Below are 25,137 nucleotides of genomic sequence, written 5' to 3' on the forward strand. Positions count from 1 at the left end.
CACTCCCTCATGATCAGCATCAGTGTGGATGGCTTGTGGTCCAGCATTCTCGCCTGCCACCAGCTGCGATGCCTCCATGCCGGCATTGAAGCGATCTGGCAACAACGGCAGAAACTCCTCTCGCCAATCTCGTCTACTGCGTCATACGCGCAAGCTTGGACGTCGCCACTACGCAGCAGCTCCTCGCACTCTGCCCCTCGCTCGTCTACTTGCCACAGCCTCGACTGCCTGATGCATCGCAAGAGGAGGGGCCCCGGCGGGAGCGTCGCCAACTTTTCTCTCTCCCTCGACATGGCCAAGCTCAGGTGGCTCTTCGTCAATGCCATTATGGCGCCATGCTCAATGAGCTCACACTCGGGGACTCCTATGGCTTTGGGTTGTTTGAGACGAACACTAAATGCTTCTTAATTACATGGCAGTTTCGAATGCTTGGGCTTCCCTCAGGTCTCGCAACACTTGGCTCATCTTGGGTCGCTCGTTTGGGTCTCTTGCCACTGATTTTGCTGCCACATTCGCGAAGATTGCCATGCTTCCAATGCTAAATCGCCCTGCGATGTTTCTATCCACGACTTCGTTGTACGATCCACTCAGGAGATATGGTCTTGCCTGCGAGCACGAAAGAAGTATCAGGGGGAATCGTGAATTGTGCGAAGGGAAAACTTTCATACCCAAGTGATGATGCTGTATTGATCGGCAGGAACGCGGTCACTGAGTGGCTCTCTTCCACAAATGAGCTCCAAAAGCACCACCCCAAAGCTATAAACATCACTCTTTTCGGTAAGCTGGTTTGAGGCATAGTATCTGAAACAGCGAAAGACAACTACTGTGAACCGCTCGAACTTTAAAACAACTCTTTCTTACTCTGGATCGAGATATCCAACCGTGCCTTTTACCAGAGTTGTGACGTGCGTCGCATCAATCCTAGTGACGTGCTTGGAGAGCCCAAAGTCTGCTACCTTGGCATTCATCCCCGAGTCGAGAAGGATATTGGTGCTCTTCACGTCCCTGTGAATGATCTTGGAGTCGCTCCCATTGTGAAGGTAATCCAGTGCTGAAAAGATCATGATTCAAGTTTGGTCAACAAGAGAAACGTAATCAAAGTGTTGAGTCACCTGTCGCAGCACCCACGGCTATCTTTACCCGTGCTTTCCAATCTAATGGAGACTTTGAGCCTGAGAGAAATAACTTTCTTTTAGCACAATGCAGTTTGTTTCGTGCTTACCATAGAGGTGCTCCATTAACGTCCCTCCTCCCATAAACTCGTATACAAGAAGTTGCTTCTTGGACTTTTGGCAGAAGCCTACCAGTTCCACGAGATTTTGATGGTGTACACGAGATAGTAGGCTCACCTGAAAGCCAAAAAACCAGCTTGATCTTGATGGTTTTTGTTTCTTCTAAGAACGAACCTCATTGATAAACGAGTCGGCTCCAAGCTGAGACGCATCTGATCGGACTTTGATGGCGACTTCCTGACCGTTTGCAAGTCTCCCATGATAAACCGGACCAAAGCTTCCTTTACCGAGCTCGGTCTTGAAGCCGTTTGTTGCAGTGCTGAGCTCTCTGTACGAGAACTCTTTGCATCCAATGAGGTCTCTTGAACCCGCCCTTATTTCTAAAGAAGAAATCGTCTTCAGAAACGAAAACATCCGCCAAAATAAATGTACCTCTTTCAAATGATTTTTCCTTGCTCCGGTTTCTTCGTAACAGAAGGAAACCAAGAGCAAGAACCAAAATAGCAGCTATAGCGCTACCAGTAGCGATACCAATAACTTTTTTCGTTTGGCTGTTGCTCTTGAGATCCACAACAATGCCTGTTTCCGGACCTGGGGCCGGAGGCACTGCTGCAGCTTGAGAGCAGTCTGCAGAGCCAAGACAAGGATTTCCGTTAAACCTGCGAAAGAAAACGTTACTTCCTGTCTGACCGGAGAAGAACTTACTGAAGTTTTCCCACGAGCGCAGCTGGAATCTGTCCCGAGAAATTGTTGTTTGCAACATTCCTGTAAGATAAGTAATTATCTTTTCTCTTGTAAAGAAAGTCTGGCTCTCACACTGATTGTAGATTCGGTAAATTCACCAAGGAATCAAGCTCACCACTTAAGCTGTTATTTTGCAAGTTCCTATATGAACACAGTAAACACACTTTAAATCAGCTTTAGAAAAAACGGGACTTACAGCAGCTTTAAGTTCTGTAATGAACGTGAATCCAAAGAGAGTGCTCCGGACAGCTGGTTGTAGCTCAGATCCCTGTCAACTTCAACAGCTTAAACAACAATAGCATAGAGAGAAAATAACGATAAATATCATCTTACAAAGTTTCAAGCGCTGACAAATCCCACTGGTTGACGGGAATAATTCCAGAAAGTTGATTGTTTGAAATGTTTCTGTCCAAAAGGAAATGTATGCGTTGGTAAACCACAAAAATGCTTTTGCATACTCACAGATATGTTAGCCCGGAAAGGTCTCCCACTTGAGGATACAAGGAACCCCTCAATCCCTTGCCAGAAAGATCCCTATGGGGAAAATGAAACCATTGCTCTTATTAACAAAAAGAAAAAGATCAATGTCACTTACAAAAATTCCACTTGAGGAGATTGTACAGATGAGCACTTCACTCCGTTCCATGGGACTGGTAAGCAAGGATCGTGGTCGCCCAGCGTTATCGTGTAATATGAACAAATGGAACTTAGAGATGTGACTGCATGTCGAAATAGTAAGCACTTTTTGCATCAGAAGTTCTGAAAGAAAAGCATACCATCAGCACTCGTTGTCGGAGGAACAATACTAACTGGACGGTAAACTTCCAATGCGTTTATCTCTGGCGAACCAGCAATGCCCTGTAAAGTAATGTTGAGTGTTGATGAACTCTCGGCCGATCGCGAGGTGGTCGAATTCCCAGTAAAGGAATACGAAGTCCCCTGAAAGCTACCGGGGAGAAGAAAGCTTGACTTGCTCGAGTTCCCATTTAGCAGAATGTCGAAGGACGTTTGACTGGTGGTGTTGGTCAGCATTGCAAAGTGTGCGACGATAAAATAGCTTTGCGTCATTTTCCTATCAGCGACAGCGAGAAGGTAGCTGAGAGCATTTCCTGAACCCACTCTAGATGTCTGGAGAATCGATTGGGGTGCTGCTGGTGCACTTGAGTTTATGGAACCATTATAGATTGAAGCTGTTGAGTCTGTAGGAAAATAGTTGGTATCAATATCCCATATGCGATCCTGTTGATCATCTGGATATCTGGCACACGAAAAGCATTTAGATGAGAGGAAGTGCGAGGACATATGCAATGCAAGCTACCTCAGTGTCTTCGTCGTTTCACCACAGTTGATCCTGTAGATCATTTGCAGCATTGCGCCACGGTCTAGTCTCGATGTAGCTGCGTCATAAGCATTTTCTTCGAGCGGCCGAAATTCTAAAGACGAGATAACTGGAACACCACCTTCTGAAGTCGCGAGCAAACAGAAGGCTGTAGCGCCGGCAGTGGAAGAAGTCCACACAAGTTCCTCAATCCAAGGGTCCCTGGACGAAAGGTCCACCGTTGACACCACAGTCTGGTTCATGACAAACTGGAACGAGGGAGGCCTTCTGCGCGTGTCGTAGTTTCCATATCTAAAAGTTGCTCTCGTGAGATGCAAGCCGGCTTGGTGAGCGATGTCGTAGCAATTGAAGTTGCGCGTGGTCTTGGAGAATGGGAAGTATCTCACAGAATTACCTTGGATGCTCGACGTGATGCCTACGTTGTTCACAAAACTCGCATCTGGAATCCAAATAAGCCCAGTGGTTTTATCTGTGAAATTGCTCGACGATCCACATGACAAGCTCAGAAACTCTGGTGCAAAAGAAAGAAAAGAACAGAAAATGAGATGAGTGGCATTTAATTCCGCGAAAAGGATAGAGGGATGTACCTGGCCCTGGAGTCTGCGAAGAAATCTGACGAAGAATAAACGCGATGCAGAGGAGAATTGCCAGACCCTCTTTCATCTTTGTCGCTCGCTATCGACACATTGGAAAATTAAGAGTGAATTGGAGGAGCTCCCCTGTTCGTCTTCTTCTTCTTCTTCTTCTGAATTCTCCTGTTGTTAGTACCTATTGACGCGATCCAGTCCCCAGTAGCTTACCATAATGTAAGCTTCGTGACTTAGTCGTGTTCTTATCGTGGGCATTGGTGTCCGTCCGATTGCCTCCATCCTGGCCGTCGACACGATTTTAGCTTAAACAAAACATTTTAGTTAAGCTTTAATACCTCTCTTTACTTCACTCTCGTGAGAATGAGCTGAATGGCCGCGTTCGCGGAGGAGAACGCGCCATGGAAGCTCTCTTTGAAGGAGAAGCTCTCCAAATTCTCCACGATTCGCATGAGGATGTTGCCAGCATCGAGCTCCTTCTCGATCAGGCAGCGGTAGTAGACAGTGGCGCATCGATCGCTGATCTCGGCGTTGGCGGGCTCCGGGCAGTACTCGTTGTCGAGCCAGGCATGGAGATTCTCCCTCAGCCACTGCGATTCCTGCGAGATTTTCCAAGATTTTCGTCACGATCGATGGATTGATCGATAGCACACACCTCTGCTGCTGCCGACGCCGTCGACCATTCCACCGGTAGCATCAGATCTTCCACGCCCTCTTCTCCTTCTTCTTCTCCTTCCTGGCCGCCTTTCTTGCCCGCATTCTTCTCTCCATCTCGCCTCGAATCGTCCGAGAACGCTCTCGCAATCGTGCCGCGATTCCTCCTGCTGCGATCGATCCTGCATTGCGAAGAGAAGAAGCACCGCGGAGTCTTGGCGCCGATCGGGCGTGCCGCTGGAGGAGCCGCGGATAATCTGGCAATGGACGCCATAGCCATGAGATTTTAGGGTTTATGCGCGGTAGCTATGAGCGAGGCATCCGTGACTCCCAGGTAGGAATTCTCTTTCCTACTATTTCCGATCGCTTCTACTCCGATCTAGGCAGCGCGATGGAGATTCGCCGCGGCATTTCTACATCGCGGTCGATCGGCAAGAATTTAAAATGGTGAAGATAGTCTCTGGCTCTCTCGTTTTACGTGTGTTCTTCGTTTTCCTTTCTAGAGAACTTTCTTCGATTTGCTTGAGCACTTCTGGAAGCGATCGGGAGTTCCTCTAGTAATTTGCTGCAACGCGCGCGACAGCCTCGACGCAGTCTTCGCCGCCGCTGCGTCGTGTCCACACTTCCACGTAAAATTCCTCGTAAGAAAAGCTTTCTTCTTCTTCGTTTCTTGCCAGCTCTTTTCCTTCGAGACTAAACGATTTGTGAGACGCAGCACAGTGATCTATGCGAGCACGAACGAGCGACAACGATCGAAGAGTTCCGGCGTGCCATGGCAGAATGGAGGAAGAGTGAAGTAACGATGGAGGGTGATTCCACCATGCCTCCAAAGCTCTTCCTCCTCCTTGTCACCGACGCTTGCCTGCCGTCCAGCACTTTTGGAGAGCATTCCCTTCTCGCAAGAGCGCTTGTCAACTACGATCTTCCCGTGAAAAAGGCGAGCTTTCTTATGATATCTTCGCATTTCTTTCGTTCTCTCCGGGATTTCATTCTTTGTTTTCGTTTGCTTCTCTAGGAAGCGTACTTGAGGCGTCTCGGTGCTTGTTTGAGCCCCTCCGGAGGGACACAAAGCGTCACAAAGAGTTCTACGAATGAACCGAGCTCCAGTAAGTGGTAGTTCCGTGTTTATCTCTTGTGATAGATTATTGTTCTCTTCTTTCCAGATGGTGTCGTGCTTAACATCGTTGTTGGTGGCGAAGTATCCACACTTCGCAGCATCGAGGAAGGCTGTGTCGTGATCATCAACGAAATGCCAATTAACGTACGTTTCTTCTCTCAACCTTCATCTTTGATCTTCACACTACTGGCTTGCAGATCACAGAGCTGTTGTAACGAGCTCACTGGAAGAAAAACCTTTCACTTCTGCTGCTACCAAACAACTTCTGAAAAAAGATGGGAAATTTATGTGCAGGTATATAGAAAGAAACTTTTGGAATCTATTTCTTCTTCTGTGGTAATCTCTGAACAACCACCTGCAGAAAAAAAAAAAAATGAAAAACAAGAGATCAAATTGCCTTGGCAAGTAATTTACTTTTCTTACCCTGCCAGCATTAGACTTATCTCCAACAATTGTTTGGCAAGCCAGCCTCCAAGTACCAGGCTTCTGAAAGTTTCAAAGTAAGAAATTGTTCAAGTTGTTTGGTTTGATCTTTTACCTGTTTGAGATGCTTCTTTTCAGCACTGGTTGGCTGACTTAGCAGCTCTTGTCCCTCTAAAATCTCCACAATACAAGTTCCACAGCTGCCACCCCCTCCACAGTTCATCAGCTTGCCCTTCAGTAAGAAAAAAAAAAAAAAATATCAAATCTAACACCCTTGACTTTGTTCAGAAACTTACGTACAATCCGTAGAGCTCGAGCTTGTTCTCGCGCATCACATTCCTGAGCACCTTCTCACCGCTCTTGACACTCGTTTTCAACACATCCCCTTTGCCATCGGGCTGCACAGCACACACACACAGAAAAAAACCTTGGAAATTGCTGAAGTTTGGATGCTTTTTTACCCCCAAAAATTCGAGCTCTATCGCTGCTGGCTCGCTGCTTGGCTGCTCACTACCATCTTGTAGATTTGAGAACAATGGCCTGGCTTTCTTCCTTGGAATGAATCGCAAAGGACTTGAAAACTCGCATTGGCATATGGAGAATGCGGGTGAGACAGCCATAGAGAGCAAAAAAGAGAGAATTTATCTGTTGACAGTGGGATTCGAACCCACGCCCTTTCGGACCAGAACCTTAATCTGGCGCCTTAGACCAACTCGGCCATGTCAACCTTTGCTGATAGAGTGTGTAAGTTTAACCCCAAATGCCAAAGCTAAACACAAGTTTTTTAATAATTGAAATTATGTTTAGCCAATGCCAGCGGATTGGATGCGAAGCTCTTCTCTCCCGATCAAAACGACGATGAGAACGCTTGCTAATACCATCCCGGCGTAAGTTTGTGGTTCTCTCCCGCGTTTTCACAGATTTTTGCCTCCAATTCTATCTTGTGCATGGAATTGGAATTGGAACTGGAACTGGAACTGGAGTTTTTCGAGCATGTGCTGTCAATCCGTGCTTGATTTCTTCTGATTTCAGCCCCTGTTTCACGACGGTGGGAAACAATGGAGCTGCTGCAAACAGCAGAGTCACGATTTTAGCTTGTTCTTAAGCATTCCAGGGTACGTCTACTTTCTTCTTCTACTTCTTCTTCCTTCTTCTTTTGTGTTTGTTTTTCTCTTCTTTTCTCTTATTTCTGCTGCGGTCATTTTTTCGTTCGTTGGTTTTGGTCCTTTCATTTTGGAGGTTATATTTTCTCCTTTCTCCATCAGCTGTACGCAAGGAAAGCACACATCAGAGAAACCAAAGCCAGCTCCCAAGCCAAGCAAAACTTTACCCAGGGAGACGCCGGCATGCTTGAGATGCAAACAAGGTTTCTACTGTTCAGATCACGGTAAGCAAACCTTAAACCTTTTGTCATTTGTCTTGCTCATTCGCACGCACGGACGATGGCTTTGATCTTTTTTCTCTCTTTACTTGTCCTTTATGCTCGTAACTTAAGATTAAAATATCTGTTCTTCGCAGGCTCAAAGATATCGCAACTCAACGATTAAAAACCAGCTGCAAAAGAAGCTTCGCAATCATCGGTGCAAGCAGCCCCGGCGGCCCTCCCCAACGTGATTGACTTGGATGCAAAGCGGACGTGCAGGAATAAAGGCTGCGGAAAGGCATTCACCGAGCGAGAGAACCATGAAACTGCTTGCAGTTATCATCCGGATGATAGCTGTTTTTCACGACAGATCGAGAGGAGTAAGCTTCTCTTCAGTTTATCTAGTCTATCCATTCTAAATCCTATGACGTGTTCTTTTTCTAGTTTTTTTCTTGCTAGTGGGCCTGCTGTGATGTTCATGTGAAGGAGTTTGACGAGTTCCTGGAGATCCCGCCGTGCTCGAAAGGCTGGCACAGCAGCCAATAGCTAAAGAAATGAAATGCTCTTGCGGAGGAATGCTTCGCGATGGCTCTGACTTGTACGTAAGTTTTCACTTGTTTTCGTTTCTTTAACGCTTTTCTGTTTTGGTTGATAGGATATTGACACTGCGCGTGAATTGGAACAGGTGTATACGGCGTAAAACAAGCCGTCGTTTAGTCCACTCTTTGTTGTTTCTTTTGCTCACGTTTTACCAAGTCTCGATTATGTTAGGTGGCTTCGGAAAGTGCTGACTTTGAAGTTTCGATTCGAGGGCTTCTTAAACGGAGATCGAGCAGCTTGGATCTGGATCCAAGAATGGCTACGGCTTCTGATATCGCTTTTCCAGGACTACGTTTCAATCCTCTGGCAGAACGACGCGGCTACCAGGTTCTATCAATCAACAATCACTTAAGCGCGAGTGTGGGATCCAGAATTTCTACGAGAAGGCAACAGGATTTGGTTGCTCTGAAGCTCTACTCATCCTTCCCGGCGGAACAAATCTTTCGCTTCTCCTCCGCAAGGCGCTCCAATATCATCGCCAGATCGAGGTAAGCTTTCGAATCTTTCCTCTGCGAAAACAAATTCTCGTGAATTGTAACGAAACAGTAACGATCCATATGGCCCAGTTTCGAAGTCCTTTTTCTCCTCGAATATGTGAGAATTGTCATTTTGTGTGCTCTTTTATTTAACCAATTCTGCAGCTTGGATGTGTTGGCTTTTCTGATAAGACTTCCAGCCCTCATCCTGGGATTTATAAAAAAGGAGCAACAGATTATGGAAATAGTGGAAGGTATTAACGTTGCTTTCTTATTGTTCCATGCTATTGTGCACTACTGCACGGATCAATTAGACGACGCAGCACTAACAGTGAGCGGCATTGCAGAAGGACTAGAGAAAGTGGAAGAAATTATCGAGGACGAGTCGATCCCAGAAGACCGAAGAGAAGAACTCAGGGACAAGGTGAGCACGCTCATTTGCTTTGCTCCAACCTTCCAAGCATTTTAAGTTTCAACTGTTGGAAGCATAGGTAAAAGGCACAACGGACTCTATGCGTTCGGACATCGGCACCGTCATTGACAGCGCTGCGGATCCAACCAAGCCGAAGACAAACGCCGGTGGAGAACCCGACGTCAAGGCCGCAGCCGACGCAACCTCTCGAGCTGCGGAGGAAGCACAGAAGCTCAAAGACGCGGCGACGGAGCTCGAGGAGAAGCACACAGGTAAGCTCTAGCATCTTTCGCATCACTGTGATTGATCGCTGGGGAAAGGAAACGAGAGTCAACCATTTACTAAAGCACGAAAGAGATTCTAACAGGGAGTACCACTAACGCGATGAACAAGTCGCACCACTTTCGAGCAATATCGTCTTCACGCGGCAGAAGCGCCGTCATGCTCGTGCTATTGAGTGCCATGCTTTCGAGTTTGATAGTCTCAAACTGGCCGGCCATCCTCAAGCACGTGTTTGACTTCCTGCTCCACCACGGCATAACAATTTGAATATTCTGACCAAAATTACAGATGGTTTCTCTTACTGGATAGACTAGACGAACTGAAGAGAAGCTTACTCCTCTAGATGACCTAGTGCAGCAAGCAAAGTGCTAGGGACACAAGCTTGCTAGAGAAATCTAGTTATTTCTGGCTGGACAGGTAAATTGTCCTCTCAAGAGGCTGCTATGCTTCTGCAAGAAATAATGTCAAATGTTAAATCCTGCATTAAAAAAAGGATATAATTATATGCATCCCATATGAACTTTTCAATCCCAATATAGGACACTTTTTTTAGCATGAAGCTCTAGATCACCATTTATAACATAATGTGATCCAGCTATTGATGTGGTTCGTGATAAGCTTGCAAACTTTATATTTTGATTTTGTCTCTTGAACATAGATAACAATATATTTTATATCATTAGTATAAATATCAGCATTGTCTTATTGAGACATGGGAAGCTCACATTTTGTTGACTATTTGTAGACTATAGAATTGGGGAGTTAACTTCATGATGATCAACAAAATGCTAATTAATATATGTTTCTTCTCTCAAACTTCTTCTTTAATCTTCACATTACTGACTTACAGATTACAGAGTTGTTCTACCGAGCTCACTAGAAGGAAAACCTTTCACTCCTGCACTACCAAATACAAAGAGAGAACTTTTGAAAAAACATTAGAATTAATAATCAATTAATGTGCAGGTATAGAAAGATTTCTTCTTCTATGGTAATCTCTGAACAACCATGTGCAGAAAAAAAAAAGAAAAACAAGAGATCAAATTGACTTGGCAAAAAGATACTTTCTTACCTTGCCAGCATCAGACTTATCTCTGACAATTGTTTGACAAGCTAGCCTCCAAAGTACCAGGCTTATGAAAGTTTTACATAATACATTATTCATTTGTCTGCTTTGAATTCTCCTTTACCTGTTTGAGATATTTCTTTTCAGCACTGGTTGGCTTGACTTAGCAACTCTTGTCATTCTAAAATCTCCAAAATACAATTTCCACAGCTGCCACCCCCTCCTCCACAGTTCATCGCTCTTCAGTAAGAAAAAAAAATCAAATTTCACCCTTGACTTTGTTCATAAGCTCACATACAATCTGTAGAGCTCAAGTTTGTTCTTGCGCATCACATTCCTGAGCACCTTCTCACCACTTTTGACACTCACATCCCCATTGCCATCGGGCTCACAGCACACACAAAGAAAAAAGCTTTGGAAATTGCTGGAGTTTTGATGCTATTAGCCCCCAAAATTCGAGCTCTATCGATGCTGGCTCGCTGCTTGGCTGGTCACTACCATCTTGTAGATTTCAGAACAATGACCTTGGAATGAATCGGAAAGGGGCATCTGGAGAGACAGCCATAGTGAACCAAAAACCATAAAAAATGCTGTGGATTCGAACCGATGCCCTTCCGGACCAGAACCGAAATCTGGCGCAGTATGTCAGTCTTTGCTGGTAGAATGTGATAGTGTAAGCCAAACTTGTAATGTTAATTATTTTTAGGGCTTGTGTGTGGGAGCTGGAGCGATGGGGAAGGTCCAATGCCAGCGGATTGGATGCGACGCGCTCTTCTCTCCCGATCAAAACGACGATGAGAACGCTTGCTGCTACCATCCCGGCGTAAGTTTGTGGTTTTCTTCCCGCGTTTTCACAGAGTTTTGCCTCCAATTTTGATCTTGTGCATGAAATTGGAACTGGAACTGGATTTTTTCGAGCAGCCGGTATGTGTTGTCAAATCCGTGCTTGATTTCTTCAGTTTGGGATTGCTGTGGTGATTTCAGCCCCTGTTTCACGACGGTGGGAAACAATGGAGCTGCTGCAAACAGCAGAGTCACGATTTTAGCTTGTTCTTAAGCATTCCAGGGTACGTCTACTTTCTTCTTCTACTTCTTCTTCCTTCTTCTTTTGTGTTTGTTTTTCTTCTTTTTTGTTTTCTTTTATTTCTGCTGCGGTCATTTTTTCGTTCGTTGTTTTGTTCTTCTTCTTTCTTTTTGGAGGCTAAATTTTCTCCTTGTTCCATCAGCTGTACGCACGGAAAGCACACATCAGAGAAACCAAAACCAGCTCCCAAGTCAAGCAAAACTGTACCACAGGGAGACGCCAGTAACACCAATTGCTTGAGATGCAAACAAGGTTTCTACTGTTCAGATCACGGTAAGAAAACCTTAAACCTTTTGTCATTTGTCTTGTTCATTCGCATGCACGGACGATGGCTTTGATCTTTTTTCTCTCTTTACTTGTCCTTTATGCTCGTAACTTGAAATTAAAATATCTGTTCTTCGCAGGCTCAAAGATATCGTGTGGACCAGTGGCAGCCCCCAGCAAAGACGTGGAAAAACCAGCTGCGAAAGAAGCTTCGCAATCATCGGTGCAAGCAGCCCCGGCGGCCCTCTCCAACGTGATTGACTTGGATGCAAAGCGGACGTGCAGGAATAAAGGCTGCGGAAAGGCATTCACCGAGCGAGAGAACCATGAAACTGCTTGCAGTTATCATCCGGGCCCAGCTGTTTTTCACGACAGATCGAGAGGAGTAAGCTTCTCTTCAGTTTGTCTAGTCTATCCATTCCAAATCCTATGACGCGTTTTTTTCTGTCTTGTTTTTTTCTTGCTAGTGGGCCTGCTGTGATGTTCATGTGAAGGAGTTTGACGAGTTCCTGGAGATCCCGCCGTGCTCGAAAGGCTGGCACAGCAGCCAATAGCTAAAAAACGAGATGTACATGCGCAGGAATGCTTCGCGATGGCTCTGGCTTGTACGTGAGTTTTCACTCGTTTTCGTTTCTTGAACGCTTTTCTGTTTTGCTTGATAGGATATTGACACTGCGCGTGAATTGGAACAGGTGTATACGGCGTAAAACAAGCCGTCGTTTAGTCCACTCTTTGTTGTTTCTTTTGCTCACGTTTTTTCCAAGTCTCGATTGTGTTAGGAAGCTTCGGAAAGTGCTGACTTTGAAGTTTCGTTTCGAGGGCTTCTTAAGCGGAGGTCGAGCAGCTTGGATCTGGATTCAAGGATGGCTACGGTTTCTGATATCGCTTTTCCAGGACTACGTTTCAATCCTCTGGCAGAACGACGCGGCTACCAGGTTCTATCAATCAACAATCACTTGAGCGCGAGGGCGGGATCCAGAATTTCTACGAGAAGGCAACAGGATTTGGTTGCTCTGAAGCTCTACTCATCCTTCCCGGCGGAACAAATCTCTCGCTTCTCTTCCGCAAGGCGCTCCAATATCATCGCCAGAGCGAGGTAAGCTTTCGGATCTTTTCCTCTCCGAAAACAAATTCTCGTGAATTGTGATGAAACAGTAACGATCCAGATGGCCCAGTTTCGAAGTCCTTTTTCTCCTTGAATATGTGAGAATTGTCATTTTGGGTGCTCTTTTATTTAACCAATTCTGCAGATTGGATGTGTTGGGTTTTCTGATAAGAATTCCGGCCCTCATCCTGGGATTTATAAAAAAGGAGAAACAGATTATCGATAAAGTGGAAGGTATTAACGTTGCTTTCTTATTGTTCCATGCTAACAGTAAGAATTTTGTGCACTGCTGCACAGATCAAATAGACGACGCAGCAGAAACAGTGAGCGGCATTGCCGAAGCAATAGAGCAAGTGGCAGGAGTTGTGGAGAAAGTGGCCGAGTCGATCGCAGATGACGCAAGAGACACCCGTGAACTCATGGACAAGGTGAGCACGCTCATTTGCTTTGCTCCAACCTTCCAAGCATTCTAAGCTTCAACTGTTGGAAGCATAGGTGGAAGCCACAGCGGACTCTATGCGTTCGGACATCGGCACCGCCATTGACAGCCTGCAAGGAGCTGCGGATCCAACCAAGCCCAAGACAAACGCCGGTGGAGAACCCGACGTCAAGGCCGCAGCCGACGCAACCTCTCGAGCTGCGGAGAAAGCACAGAAGCTCAAAGACGCGGCGACGGAGCTCGAGGAGAAGCACACAGGTAAGCTCTAGCATCTTTCGCATCACTGTGATTGATCGCTGGGGAAAGGAAACGAGAGTCAACCATTTACTAAAGCACGAAAGAGATTCTAACAGGGAGTACCACTAACGCGATGAGCAAGTCCCACCACTTTCGAGCAATATCGCGGTCTCCTTCACGCGGCAGAAGCGCCGTCACGCTCGTGCTATTGAGTGCCATGCTTTCGAGTTTGATAGTCTCAAACTGGCCGGCCATCCTCAAGCACGTGTTTGACTTCCTGCTCCACCACAGCATAACAATGTGAATATTCTCTTCCATTTTTTGAAAATCATTGTGACCAAAATTACAGATGGTGTCTCTGTTTGTCTTGTGAGATGTTTTCTGTGAAGCTTTTTGCTGCTGCTCTTGTTCATGATGTTGGGAGTGGTGGTGGTGGTGGTGGCCCAAATTGGTGTGGTTGCCTCCTGTAATTCAGCTCCATGACAATGCTCCTTCCTGAAGGAGGAGGTGGTGATGGTGTAGCAGTTGTGGCTGATGATGATATTATTCCTCCTGATGTTGTTGTTGCTGTTGCTGTTGGTGTTGTTGCAGTCATTGATGCTGGGCTTTGCTCATCTGCTGCTGCTCCTGCTTCTGCTGCTGCCGCACTCGAGTGCCAAATAACATCACGCACATGCTGTAGCGACAAGCCCGGCTGCAGTAGCTGGCCTCTGCATGAGATCTCCACCTATACTCGGAGGTACCCAAACACAAACACAACAAGACAACGCGCATAAAGCAATGCCATCAGCAGAGAAGAAGAAGAAGAAGAAGCAAAAGCAAAACAAAAAACAAAACAAAACAAAAGAAAGAAAAAAAAGAGAGAGTGAGGAAGTGAGGAAAGCTTAAAAGTTGCAAGCAGTACACACACACAGAGAGAGGCAGACTGAGGAGATTCATGATGCAACTAAATGCGCTTCCTATATACCATCATTTTTACGGGTCAGAAGATATGAAAGGAATGAAATCGGGAAGGAACAAGCGAGACCACCCCCTGCAAGCAGGACGTACGTGTACTGGGCTCGCTGTTTTGTGACTCATACCAGGACAGGACAGCTCTACTTTTGCGCAGTTAGGCAGCACAGTGAGTGAATGGGGGAAGAGAAGAGAGTTTCATTCATTTCCCAGATGAAGGACTCTCCCTGACGACGACGAGAGACTGGAGTGTCTGAGAGAGGTGACGAGCATGCAATGCAACTATCACGCCAGATACGTGTGAGGGGAGCTTGCCATGCTTCGAGTGTGGATCTCTCACTCTCTCTCTCTCTCTCTCTCTCTCTCTCTGGTCAAATGACTAAGAAGTATGCGCTAGACTCTGCCTAGACGTGACGAAGAAATGGACACGACCTGGTCAGACACGAAAATAAAGTAGGCGAGCGTACCTCTGACTCGCACGATAATCCCAGCTTGTGCACCAAGTACTTCTTGACATGGGAAACAGGTACCGCTCCATCCCTGCAACAAAGCCACCCCCCAACAAAAAGGCTAATTAGCACCACCATCGCGTACATCCTAAAAAATTTCGGTACTCTGCGACACACGCCATGCTGCGTGAAGTCGTGTCTACAGCTTTTCTCTCTCCTCTCTCTTTTTCTTTCTCTTGTTTACTTACTTGACCCGCAGGTAGCCTTTGGGAACTTGTGGCAACCACTGCTCGCTGTCCCTGTAAAGGAATTATCAGTATACCGAGCTTTATCTGAGCACAAAGTAAAGTAGTGGGCTGGGGGGAGAGTAGAAGTTACTGATTCTCTCCAGCACGTAGGAAGAACCAGAGGTCGTGGTCTCTGACGACCGGTGGAGAGAAATTCCGTCGCTCCCTCGAGGATGACCCATCCGCAGCAGCCAGGTGCTGGAAGAATGGTAGACTCGCTGCCGAAGAATGCGAGTGCCAGCCTTGTTGGACGTTCGGTGGTGCCGGCACCCGCCCCTCAAACGCAGGAAAGTTGAATGGTGGCATGGTTTTCATCATTTCCTGGCCACCCAGGACGTGATGCCTTGACCAGGCCGCTGGTTTCATCTCCTGGTTGCTCCACTGCTCTTGAAGGTCCCGCAAGTTGCTTCTCGAGCGCTGCTGCTGCTGCTGCTGCTGCAAGTCCTCCTCGGCAGCTTTTGGGAAAAGCGACTGAATTTGCATGCTGCCACCAAGCCTCTTTATCAAAGCTTGCCAGTCTTCATGAGGTGGCTGGCTGGGCAGCAACCGAGACGTCGCATGGAATGGCGATGGCGCAGGAACGTAGACGCTATCTGGTCGCGCCGGAGCAAATAGAGGAAGGCCTTCGGTCTTCCAGGAGATAGCAACGTCCTGGTGCGATCTTTTCCCGTGACTCAACGTTGCAGTAGCCGGGGCATTATAGCTTCCGCAAAGGAAGCGCCTATCCTCGAACTGACCGAGCTGGGAGCTCGGAAAACTGCCATCACCGCCATAACCTCCGTGATGCACCGGTGGATCCGAAAGCGATGCCGCCCTTTGATCGTGGTAGGGGACCAGCGACTCCGCAAACATACTCAGCCGTCGCTGCTGATCGATATATCTCGCAGCATCGGTGGTGGTCGCAGCATAAGGAGTGGCTGCATTGCTGGTGCTATAAGATGTCATCAGCTGCGTGCTGGGAGCTTCTTTCATCGACTTGAGCAAACCGGCGACCTCGTGTTCCCTGTAAGCCGCCTCTCTGCTGTCAAATCTCACGGGAGGTACATGAGCTCCTCCCCCAAAGTAGAAGTCGCTGCTGGAAGAAGTTTCGCCATGACCAGCAAACTGTGATGACGGCATTCTCAGAGGACTGTGGGGACTGTACTCCGGTATCTGATGAACCGACTCCGAGGGAAATAAATGCAGCACTGGTTTCGGTTGTATCGAGACATCACCAGGAGCCTCGAAGTCTTGATCATCCCCCGGATATTCGCTCGCTTCCGGGCTCGCAATCTCCTGCCCGGCCTTTGTTGGAGTGGCGCCACTGCTGCTGGGACCGAGTCCCAGTTGGAGCCATGAATCGTTGTAGTAATCAATGCCTTCCCCTGCCCGTTGTCTACTGGCGCTGCTGTCGTGACGGAACTCCTCCCCTCGAGCTATAGCTTCGCGATCCTCGGCCTTCACCACAGTCTGAGATATAAACTGTTGGCCTTCTTCCCTGGAACTGAAACCAGGGAAGAGCTTCTCTCTCGCCTGCTGGGACTGCTGCGTTACGAGTGATAGAGAGCCACCGTGATGGAAGTCCACGTCCCGGAAGGTTTTGTAAGCTTGAGCTGGGTCCAAAGTGGAAGCTCCTAATTCCCCTCCTCCTCCCTGATCGCCTACTAAATTCCTGGAACCCTGCCCGGCGGTGGTCGCTAGTGTGCAAGCATCATCAAAGCAGCTCGACTTGGAGCTCTCTGCTGCCATGTACTGATCGGTGGTGATCTCCGAGCTGTTAGATCCAGGACTTGACGAGCTCCTTGCTGCTTCTACTTGCTTGAATTTTTTGTTGACACTGCTGTATGGTCTCGATCCTTGTGCACCATCACCGCCGTCAAAGTTGCTCCATGGCCATGAATTCCATGCTGCTTTTCTCTTCCGGATCAAGCTAGCTTCTTCTTCCTTGAGAGAGTCCGCTGTTACTTTGCCCAAGCGACCGCAACCATGTAGATCGTCTTGTGTGTAGCTCATTATCTGCTCATACTTACGATGGAACGAGGAGGCACGCAGCGCTAGCTCTTGGCTCTCCTCGTCCTTGCGATCGTGGCGTGTGAAGTCTCCTCTCAGTGCACGAAATTGTTGACGTCTCTTTCTATCTCGATCGTGATTCAGCCTGCAGTAGCAGCATCAGTTAGTCACGAGCCCGAGATTCCGATAAAAGGAGATGAATGCTGCCGTGCCATGCAATGCTCGCGCGTTCTACTCGATCATGACTCTAGGAGAGATTTTCTAGATGATGATCATCACTAGAGCTCTAGCAGAGAATTCGGCAGGAGTGATGCAAGGAAGCAAGGAAACTATGATGCTCTGGATTGTTCGACACCACAGAGCAGCGCGGATCAGGTTGCCAGTCACAATCGAGGAGCAAAGAAAATATCCAAAACAGCGATTGCGACTCACATTATCAGAGAGGCTTGTCAACCCTTGATGAACTGAGCGTTGTCGTCTCATAAGAGAATGATCCAGCGCTCTCTCTGCAATCTCGATTTGGAGTCACTCAGGAGCTGCGAGAGAGAAGACTGAGATCCCTGGCAAGAAAGAAAGGAAAGAAGAACCAAAAATCTCGAGCTGTCGAAGTAGCGTGAGTGAGAGGACAAAGACTCGGAGAATTTCGGCCAATTCCGTGAGATCGAGCGTCAGCCAGCTCGATATTTCGCAGAAAACAAGGAAGATCGGCGCCAAGAACGGGAGATTTCACAAGAAAGAGAGAGAGAGAGGAAAAAAAGAACGCGATCGATCGCGAGAGAAAAGAAGCCGATCGATGCCGATGGAAAGACCGAATGATCGATCGAGGCGAGGCGCCGCCCGGGCGCTCGATCTTGCACGGCTATCGGAGAAGAATCCCTCTGTCGAGTCGCGTTGTCGTCCTGGGTGCCATAGCTAGGTAACAAAAGAAAAGAAAAAACCCCACCGCACTCTCTTCTATCTATCTCTTCTTCGTGTGCTCTATGGGCAAGCCCATACTACGTAGTGACCGTCGATTACCAGAATGGCACATCCCCCAACATTCCGGATTTGGGGTCCGCCGCCGACAGCTACATTCCGTGGAATGTGACACCCAGCGTAACTTACCGTGGCCGCCCTGGTGGTCAGTTGGAAGCTCTCATACCGAGGCACGCTCCCGTGGTACGGCCCCGTACGCACCCATTGGAGAGGACATGCTGGCAAATGGCCATCATGGGAGTTACATGGGCATGTTTTGCAGGGCTGGCTGGCCATATCTCCATGATGCCTTCATGTGTGCGCGTGCACTCACATACGTATAACCCGGTAGAAAATGCGTGGTAATACGAGGTAAAAACTGCGTGAAATTGCCAAGGTAAGTAAATCCACTAGCACACAGATCGGGGGGTGCACGCGTGCCATCATCATTTCGCGCGCCTGTCCAATACCTGGCAGTATGGAATGGTCCCGGCCCCATGCATGCATGCATGCCATGTCCCATCAAGAACCCCATGCCATGCGCGCCCGCCCGACGAAGCGATGGCCAATGCCCATGCATGCATGCGTTTGCATGGCAAAATCATTCGTGGTCCATCGTACGGAAGGTATATCCCGCGCATCCACTGGTAAAGCATGGGCTCCTCTACTAGACGAAATTTCAACGCGTCTCCAAAACCATGAAAGAACGTAGTCTCCAAATATGATAGAATTGTTTGCTTTTACAAGCATAGCCCATGGTGGGCATTATTAAACCACACATTACATAGGAACGTAGTGTTGGATCGACGGGGATGGGGGCTGTAGTTGTGCGTGCGTGCTCCTTTTTATGTGTGAAAGCACTTTTTTTATTTTTCTCTTTTTTGTTTGTTAATCTGTGCTGCTGTTTTGCCCTGTCACGCTGACGCGAGCGACTAGGAAATGAATCCCCCGCCGCTACCTTAAGTAAACAAGACACACGACATGGGCGAGCCCTAATAGAAAAACTTGCACTGTGCAGAGGGACAAAAGCTTACAGCATTGTTTGCAAAAGAAGCTTTTGTTGGTGCAGGTGCAGCGAGAATCAGAATGAAGGTCCTCTCAATCAACACAGCCAAACATTTTTCTTCTTGGTTTTTCTTTATTTTTTATAAAAATCTCTCTCTTTTTTGCATGTACGTGTACGTAACTTTCCTGTTTGAGGAATCTGGCTCATACTTAGGCAGATAAGAAGGTGATGGAGTGGTGATGTAAGAGTCCGGATTTAGGGCTAAGCTGCTAGATTATGTACTTGAGAGTTGGTTAAGATCGGGATGGATTGTTTATTAGCGTTAAGCATGAGTGGTCTCATGGAAATGCGGTGCGTGGTGGTGGGCATCATTCGCAGGTACGTGGAGCGGAAGCTTTTGCATAGAAAATGTACTAGGGTTTTTTCTTTTGCGTCTGCAATCCCCATGTACGTACGTGACGGGGGGTTTAGAGTAGAAAACAGCATGTTTATCACCAACAATTAGGCAATTTGCATGTATGGGAAGATGCCGCAAGAGATTCGCCCCTCTGGTCATGATGAAATGCATAAGAGTGAACAGAATGATGCAACTTTTTCCAAGTGTCACGCCTCTATAAATCAGAAAAGATGGACGGGATCATATGCTTTTTCCAAAGGAATCCCGCCACCTTCATCGGGGCCTGTGACATTGTCTCCAAACAGGTGTAGATCCAAACTTTGTGAAAACAAAATGCCTAGCCAAGCTTAGCAAGGAACAATTAAGAGCAAAACAGTTTCATACATTTGCCAAAAACTAACTTAAAAGTCACGTCTGTCGCCCATTACACATGTAACTCCACACGTCTAAAGCAGCGTTCGGCTTTGTATCGTGGGGCCTCCAAAGCACAGGCACGACTTGTTAAATCCCTCTCGATCTGCTTCTTCGCGTCACTTCGCCATGGATTGAGCATATTGGGGTTGAGAGAGGGGTCAAAGCCGCGGCCTTGCATGCAAGCAAGAAAGAGGAAAAGGAAAGCTGCGAAAGCAAAGTATTTGACCCTTTTGTGTGTGTTGTGTTGGTGGGGAATCATCCGTCAATCAATCCACACACACGAGCAAAGGGAGTCCACCACCTAGAAATCGAGTAATAGCCCCTCGCTCAGACTGGGAATCTCCATGAGAGAATCTTCTTCTCGGTCCCGGCATCACCACCACCACCACCACCACCACCACCACCACCACCTTTGTAGAAACTGTGAGAGCCCGGGAATCTCCAAGAGAGAATCTTCTTCCGCCACCTGGGTTTCATCCATAGGTTCTTTTGCTTGGAGGCCTGGATGCCGTCCATCGTAGGCCTTCCACCGTACGATTGCCTTGGCTCTAGCTAGATGCGAAGTGTCAAGCCCGGAATTTCGCTCGATTTGGATGCGCGAGAGGAGAATCCGGCCGCAATGGCGATCGCAATACGCTCCTTGATTGAAATTTCCCTAGACCCGATCGAATCGACCCTAGAATTCGTTTACCCATGGGTTTAGTGGAAGACGGTAGCGGCAGCGATCGCAGCGACGACGGCGTATGCCAGGCACCAGATCATTCCCGCAAAGATTAGCCGCAGTGCCACAGCCAGCTGCATCGTGATAGGGGTGAGCGTGCAACGAAGAGCCCTAAAGCAATCGTGGCCGTTTGATGCACTTAACCTTTTCTATTCAAAAGGAAAACCATTGTATGAAGAACAAGATAGCAATAACTAAAAGAGTCACTACGATCAAGAGTCCCGAGCTCTGATCGACCACTCTTTCTTCTTTCAAGGGCGTTTTCTCGACCACTTCCAATTCGATTTTCCTGTGTTCTCCAGGGCAGCACTTGATGATTTCTTGAGCGCTTCTTCTTTCTCTTCAAATTGTCATGATCCAGCTCGCCATTCTTAGATGGTGGCGCTGCTGAGTTTTTCTTGTCCTTTTTTATGATCACTTCATGAGCCATTCGCTTGTTTCTTGCTATCCATATCGATGTTCGTTCTAAGAACCGACCATGGATTCGAGACTAGCACGAAATCGTCAGTCTTTTTCTTGCCAACAATCTCATTGTCCTCGTTAACCAGAGATGAGGACAAGGCCTTTTCACTAGATACTGTAACCTTTGGCTCAATCCAGCCATTTTTTTTGTGTCTCTGTGACTTGGCTACCTTCGGTGCAGTGGCTGCATTCTTTGCCCTCGCCATAGGTTTTGCCATGCTATGCCCGGTTTTATATTGGTAGAAGGTAAACCGAGAATTTAAAAGTGTCGAGGTCTTATCTCTTACAAAAAGGTATATTGATTGAAAGAGTCAGATATGTCATCAAATATATATCAGTTATCGTTGCCTCAATCTTGCCTCAAGAGTTTCTCAATCTAGTTTTTCCCAATCTTGCCTCAATCCTCCAAGAGTTTCTCAATCCTCCATGGAGAGGCGTCGCTCTGTGCTTTGTTTCCTACTGGCTCTTGTGGGAATTTCGTCGTCCTCACGTCGAGGCTGCTGCTATCTCAGGGTTTGCTCCTATTGCGCGCAAGGTCTTGCCAGCTGCCCTAGGAAAGGGAGTCAAGACTGTATGGAAGGAAAGACGAACTCTAGCCAACTTCACCGAGTTTAGTTTGAGAGGAGGAGACAAAGGCCTAGAGACGAACTCGGAATTCTTCTGGGCTGCGTGCTCTCCTTGCGTCGATTGCAATGTTTCCACAAACGATCCCCTCTTTTCATAGGCATCATCCACATCTTACACTAGAATTCCTTGCACCTCTCCTTCCTGCTCGACATCCCCTGGTTTCTCCACAAACGCTTGCGGATCTTCAGCAGTGGGTTCCACGACTTGCTTATATAATTTTTCTTACAGCACCGATTACTCCTCAGCTGGTGAGATGGCTAGTGATGTTGTAGCCATGAAAACTCCACGCAAAACTAGAGGCAATAAGAGCCTCAGAATGTCACTTGGATGTGGTCGAGAAAGCACGGGATTGCTGGGAATTCTCAATACATCAGGCCTGGTGGGATTTGCAAAGACAAACAAGTCATTCATTGGACAACTTGCTGAAATGGACTATACAAGCAAGTTTATCTATTGTGTTCCATCTGATACGTTTAGTGGCAAAATCGTGCTCGGCAATTATAAGATATCATCGAACTCCTCTCTTTCTTACACTCCAATGATCGTAAATTCCACTGCGTTGTATTACATCGGCTTGAGATCCATAAGTATCACCGATACGTTGACTTTTCCGGTGCAAGGCATTCTTGCAAATGGAACTGGAGGAACGATCATTGATTCAACGTTTGCATTCAGCTATTTCACACCAGATTCCTACACCCCCCTTGTGCAAGCCATACAAAACCTCAACTCCAACCTTACTAAAGTATCGAGCAACGAAACTGCAGCACTGCTCGGCAATGATATTTGCTACAATGTTTCTGTAAATGCTGACACACCACCACCACAAACTCTGACTTATCACTTTGAGAATGGCACACAGGTTGAATTTCGGACATGGTTTCTGCTAGATGATGATGCTGAAAATGCTACCGTGTGCTTGGCTGTTGGAGACTCACAGAAGATGGGGTTCTCACTGAATGTTATAGGAACCTACCAGCAGCTGGATGTGGCAGTGGAGTTTGATCTGGAAAAGCAGGAGATTGGATTTGGAACAGCAGGATGCAATGTCAGCATGAACCTTGACACTTCTTCTGGTTTTACATACGTCTTCGTGTGGAAATCTTCTACAACTCAAGCGTTTTCTTTTCTTCCTCTCCTGACGTATCTCCTGCTTGTTTAAGTAGGACACCTTCAAAACTTTGTCTTGTCAATTTTACTATACAAACCGCGTCAACATAGAAAATTCAGTCTGGATTGATTTGTAAACTCGAGATATATAGCTTCTTTGAATTCTCAATACATCAGGCCTGGTGGGATTTGCAAAGACAAACAAGTCATTCATCGGACAACTTGCTGAACTCGCAGCAAGAGAAATCCATCCAAGCCACAAGAAAAGATGGAAATTAATTGTGTCGTTGACGCGTGCCCCAGATTGCGATTGCCTCCGGCATTTGGAGTGCGGCTGCACGATGGGGGATGAGTTCTCGCCGCGTGCCATGAAAACTTCGTGTCTGGTAGCTAGAACCTGCCACGACTAAAACCTCGGACGTCCCCATCATCCAACGGCCATGATGCGATGCGCGTCCAAGAGCTGGCCGCCCTTGTCAGATCTTACGACAATCCCAGCGATGGCCGCCCCACGCTCAGATCCTTCACAGCGACCACAATAACAGCGTCTTCCTGCGAAATCTCCTCGTCCAGATGTATGGCCGCTGCGGCTGCCTGGAGGAAGCGCGATCGGTCTTCGATTCTACCTCAGATCGCAATCTCTTCTCTTGGAATCTCATCCTCCAGGCCTACAATCCCAACCATGACCTGGAGCAGGCGTGATCGGTCCTGGAAAGCATGCCGCGGCAGGAGATTGTGTCCAGCAACCCCATGATCTCGGCATATGCCGCGGCCGGGGACGTGCAGCGCGCCAAGCAGCGGTTCGATCGCATCCCTGCCAGAGAATTCCATCACCTGGAACCCGATGATCGAGATGTACTCGAAGAGTGGCAATCTCGGCGAGGCGGAGGCGGTATTCCACTCCATGCCGTAGCAAACCTTCGTTTCTAGCACCGCCACGATACAAGGCCATTGCCACAACCAGGGGCTGGATGAAGCTAAAGATCTCTTTGATAGAATGCCCACAAGCACAAGGCCATGATCATAGGCCTGGGCATATGGAGAAAACAAAGATTCTCTTTATTGATGCCCCGGATCTTAATGAGGTGGCAGTTACGGCTGTACGCATGTAACGGCTCCGTGGAAGAGGCTAAATTTTTGTCTGAGAGGCTCTAAACAAAGACGTGGTGGCTTGGAACTCCATGTTTTGCGCATATGCCGCGAATGGGCATTTTGAAGAGGCACTACATTCTTTCCAAAAGATGGCTCACTGCGACGAGATCTCTTGGACGACAATGATCCATATGCTTGCCTCTAGAAACCATCTTGAAAGTTTATTTTCTGTTGGATGCCTTATGATAGCAAGACGGTGAGCACAGTGCTCCTCTTGGCCTATCTCTGGAACAGCCACCTCCAAGAAGCAATAAGCCTCTTCCAGGCGATCAAGGAGCGCAATGTGATTGCCTGGATGGCAATGGTGGCAGGCTTCACTCACAAGGGACTCCTCTTGGAAGCTCGAGTTTGGTTCAAGAGAATACCAAAATGAAATTTGGTCTCATGGACTGCAGTGGTGGCCATGTATGCTTCCATCGGGCATGTAACTGAGGCCTTGGAAAACCTTCCATAGGACTATCCAGGAGAGCATGATGCCTGATCATATTGTCTTTACAAGTGTTCTTGCGGCATGCCGCCACTTGTGTGGTGAAGATCTCTTGGGACTACTTCTAGTCAATGATTCAGGATTATGAAGTCAAGCCCATAGGACAATACTATTGTGGGCTTGTTGATGCATTTGCAAGGGCTGGAGAGTTGGGCAAGGCCAAGGAACCCATCCACAACATGCCCTTTGAGTTTGAGAGTGTTGCTTGGGTCTCGCTGTTGGTTGCTTGTTAAAAGATCCACAAGGATCTTGAGTGGGGAGCTTGAGCTGCCTAGAGACCCTCAGTGTTGGGGTCAAATTTTTATGTGTAGAATTATGGAAGTGTATTAACTATAATAAAGAGGTTGAGCATGGATGACTTTTCTAAAAGAGATGAGTGAGATATATGAGCATGGTTTTTACTCGAGAAATGAAGCTATATGTGGACAAAATTTTGGACAAGCTAGACCTAGCTGAGAATCTCTTTGCCCATTGTTTACAGAGATTCATGCTTAACCAAGGAAGTTAGAGGGAAAAAGGTTGTGAAAGATTTCTCAAAATTAAAGTAAAACCTCAAACACACAGTGATTATGAACGACAAGCCAAAGTTTTTTTGCTTGCAGCCCAACAATGGAATTGTCATCCACACGTTCAAAAACAAGAAAGGGCATAAGTATTATGAACTGAAGACGATAAGCAATCTGCTTAAAAAAATTGCAAGTATT

The 25,137-nt window shown here is 47.3% G+C and overlaps 8 protein-coding genes, 1 non-coding gene and 1 pseudogene across 16 annotated transcripts; 6 read left to right on the forward strand and 4 right to left on the reverse strand.

The window, feature by feature from the left end:
* Positions 1 to 371: 371 nt before the first annotated feature.
* LOC9649513 (probable LRR receptor-like serine/threonine-protein kinase At5g48740) lies at positions 372 to 4,351 on the reverse strand. Its single transcript, XM_024681686.1, has 18 exons — positions 4,241 to 4,351; positions 4,116 to 4,185; positions 3,903 to 4,060; positions 3,295 to 3,826; positions 2,753 to 3,234; positions 2,572 to 2,695; positions 2,439 to 2,510; positions 2,310 to 2,381; positions 2,173 to 2,244; positions 2,049 to 2,117; positions 1,938 to 1,997; positions 1,665 to 1,891; positions 1,407 to 1,612; positions 1,223 to 1,349; positions 1,113 to 1,172; positions 862 to 1,051; positions 669 to 801; positions 372 to 606 (listed from the first exon to the last, which is right to left on the reverse strand). Exons 3-18 carry the CDS (start codon positions 3,976 to 3,978, stop codon positions 409 to 411), a joined length of 2,700 nt encoding a protein of 899 aa, XP_024537454.1. The 5' UTR covers positions 3,979 to 4,060; positions 4,116 to 4,185; positions 4,241 to 4,351; the 3' UTR covers positions 372 to 408.
* Positions 4,352 to 4,775: 424 nt separating this feature from the next.
* On the forward strand, positions 4,776 to 6,013 carry LOC9649514 (ATP-dependent RNA helicase eIF4A). The gene is made up of 7 exons (XM_024681701.1): positions 4,776 to 4,890; positions 4,940 to 5,003; positions 5,060 to 5,197; positions 5,272 to 5,493; positions 5,572 to 5,662; positions 5,720 to 5,817; positions 5,871 to 6,013. Exons 1-7 carry the CDS (start codon positions 4,865 to 4,867, stop codon positions 5,886 to 5,888), a joined length of 657 nt encoding a protein of 218 aa, XP_024537469.1. The 5' UTR covers positions 4,776 to 4,864; the 3' UTR covers positions 5,889 to 6,013.
* LOC9649138 (photosynthetic NDH subunit of subcomplex B 3, chloroplastic) lies at positions 5,659 to 6,744 on the reverse strand. Of its 3 annotated transcripts, XM_024681703.1 has the most exons (5): positions 6,558 to 6,744; positions 6,393 to 6,494; positions 6,212 to 6,328; positions 6,097 to 6,159; positions 5,659 to 6,028 (listed from the first exon to the last, which is right to left on the reverse strand). In XM_024681703.1, exons 1-5 carry the CDS (start codon positions 6,714 to 6,716, stop codon positions 5,993 to 5,995), a joined length of 477 nt encoding a protein of 158 aa, XP_024537471.1. In that variant the 5' UTR covers positions 6,717 to 6,744; the 3' UTR covers positions 5,659 to 5,992. The 3 variants fall into 3 exon arrangements, with proteins under 3 accessions (XP_024537471.1, XP_024537470.1, XP_002976675.2); XM_024681702.1 differs by having other exon boundaries at positions 6,097 to 6,156; positions 6,393 to 6,744; XM_002976629.3 differs by having other exon boundaries at positions 6,393 to 6,744.
* On the reverse strand, positions 6,743 to 6,823 carry TRNAL-AAG. The gene has a single exon. It is a non-coding gene; the product is annotated as a tRNA-Leu (tRNA).
* LOC112348603 (cysteine and histidine-rich domain-containing protein RAR1-like) lies at positions 6,816 to 8,159 on the forward strand. Its single transcript, XM_024681443.1, has 5 exons — positions 6,816 to 6,836; positions 7,129 to 7,211; positions 7,362 to 7,483; positions 7,739 to 7,839; positions 8,115 to 8,159. Exons 1-5 carry the CDS (start codon positions 6,816 to 6,818, stop codon positions 8,157 to 8,159), a joined length of 372 nt encoding a protein of 123 aa, XP_024537211.1.
* On the forward strand, positions 7,113 to 9,732 carry LOC9649515. 2 transcript variants are annotated; one of them, XM_024681514.1, is made up of 10 exons: positions 7,113 to 7,211; positions 7,362 to 7,483; positions 7,615 to 7,839; positions 7,919 to 8,057; positions 8,115 to 8,547; positions 8,606 to 8,653; positions 8,701 to 8,789; positions 8,883 to 8,959; positions 9,027 to 9,219; positions 9,303 to 9,732. In XM_024681514.1, the coding sequence occupies exons 5-10, from the start codon at positions 8,315 to 8,317 to the stop codon at positions 9,494 to 9,496; spliced, it is 834 nt and encodes a 277-aa protein (XP_024537282.1). In that variant the 5' UTR covers positions 7,113 to 7,211; positions 7,362 to 7,483; positions 7,615 to 7,839; positions 7,919 to 8,057; positions 8,115 to 8,314; the 3' UTR covers positions 9,497 to 9,732. The 2 variants fall into 2 exon arrangements, with proteins under 2 accessions (XP_024537282.1, XP_024537284.1); XM_024681516.1 differs by having other exon boundaries at positions 9,315 to 9,732.
* A 1,267-nt stretch (positions 9,733 to 10,999) lies between these two features.
* Positions 11,000 to 12,419, forward strand: LOC9649139 (cysteine and histidine-rich domain-containing protein RAR1). 4 transcript variants are annotated; one of them, XR_002993122.1, is made up of 7 exons: positions 11,000 to 11,118; positions 11,217 to 11,219; positions 11,280 to 11,362; positions 11,522 to 11,652; positions 11,784 to 12,028; positions 12,111 to 12,252; positions 12,336 to 12,419. XR_002993122.1 is itself a non-coding variant. In XM_024681517.1 (6 exons), the coding sequence occupies exons 1-6, from the start codon at positions 11,026 to 11,028 to the stop codon at positions 12,195 to 12,197; spliced, it is 642 nt and encodes a 213-aa protein (XP_024537285.1). In that variant the 5' UTR covers positions 11,000 to 11,025; the 3' UTR covers positions 12,198 to 12,277. The 4 variants fall into 4 exon arrangements, 1 of the variants encoding a protein (XP_024537285.1); XR_002993121.1 differs by having other exon boundaries at positions 12,111 to 12,248; positions 12,336 to 12,371; XR_002993120.1 differs by having other exon boundaries at positions 12,111 to 12,248; positions 12,306 to 12,369.
* A 40-nt stretch (positions 12,420 to 12,459) lies between these two features.
* Positions 12,460 to 13,772, forward strand: LOC112348630. 2 transcript variants are annotated; one of them, XM_024681512.1, is made up of 6 exons: positions 12,460 to 12,739; positions 12,799 to 12,846; positions 12,894 to 12,982; positions 13,046 to 13,176; positions 13,244 to 13,445; positions 13,529 to 13,772. In XM_024681512.1, exons 1-6 carry the CDS (start codon positions 12,507 to 12,509, stop codon positions 13,726 to 13,728), a joined length of 903 nt encoding a protein of 300 aa, XP_024537280.1. In that variant the 5' UTR covers positions 12,460 to 12,506; the 3' UTR covers positions 13,729 to 13,772. The 2 variants fall into 2 exon arrangements, with proteins under 2 accessions (XP_024537280.1, XP_024537281.1); XM_024681513.1 differs by having other exon boundaries at positions 13,541 to 13,772.
* On the reverse strand, positions 13,720 to 18,101 carry LOC9649140. Its single transcript, XM_024681511.1, has 5 exons — positions 17,536 to 18,101; positions 15,206 to 17,248; positions 15,076 to 15,126; positions 14,846 to 14,918; positions 13,720 to 14,151 (listed from the first exon to the last, which is right to left on the reverse strand). Coding segments are annotated over exons 1-5 (2,487 nt in total). The 5' UTR covers positions 17,538 to 18,101; the 3' UTR covers positions 13,720 to 13,833.
* A 3,177-nt stretch (positions 18,102 to 21,278) lies between these two features.
* On the forward strand, positions 21,279 to 22,846 carry LOC9649516 (annotated as a pseudogene).
* The last annotated feature ends 2,291 nt before the right edge of the window (positions 22,847 to 25,137 follow it).

The sequence above is a fragment of the Selaginella moellendorffii genome, unplaced genomic scaffold, assembly GCF_000143415.4.
Source record: "Selaginella moellendorffii unplaced genomic scaffold, v1.0 SELMOscaffold_31, whole genome shotgun sequence".
Lineage (NCBI taxonomy): Eukaryota > Viridiplantae > Streptophyta > Lycopodiopsida > Selaginellales > Selaginellaceae > Selaginella > Selaginella moellendorffii.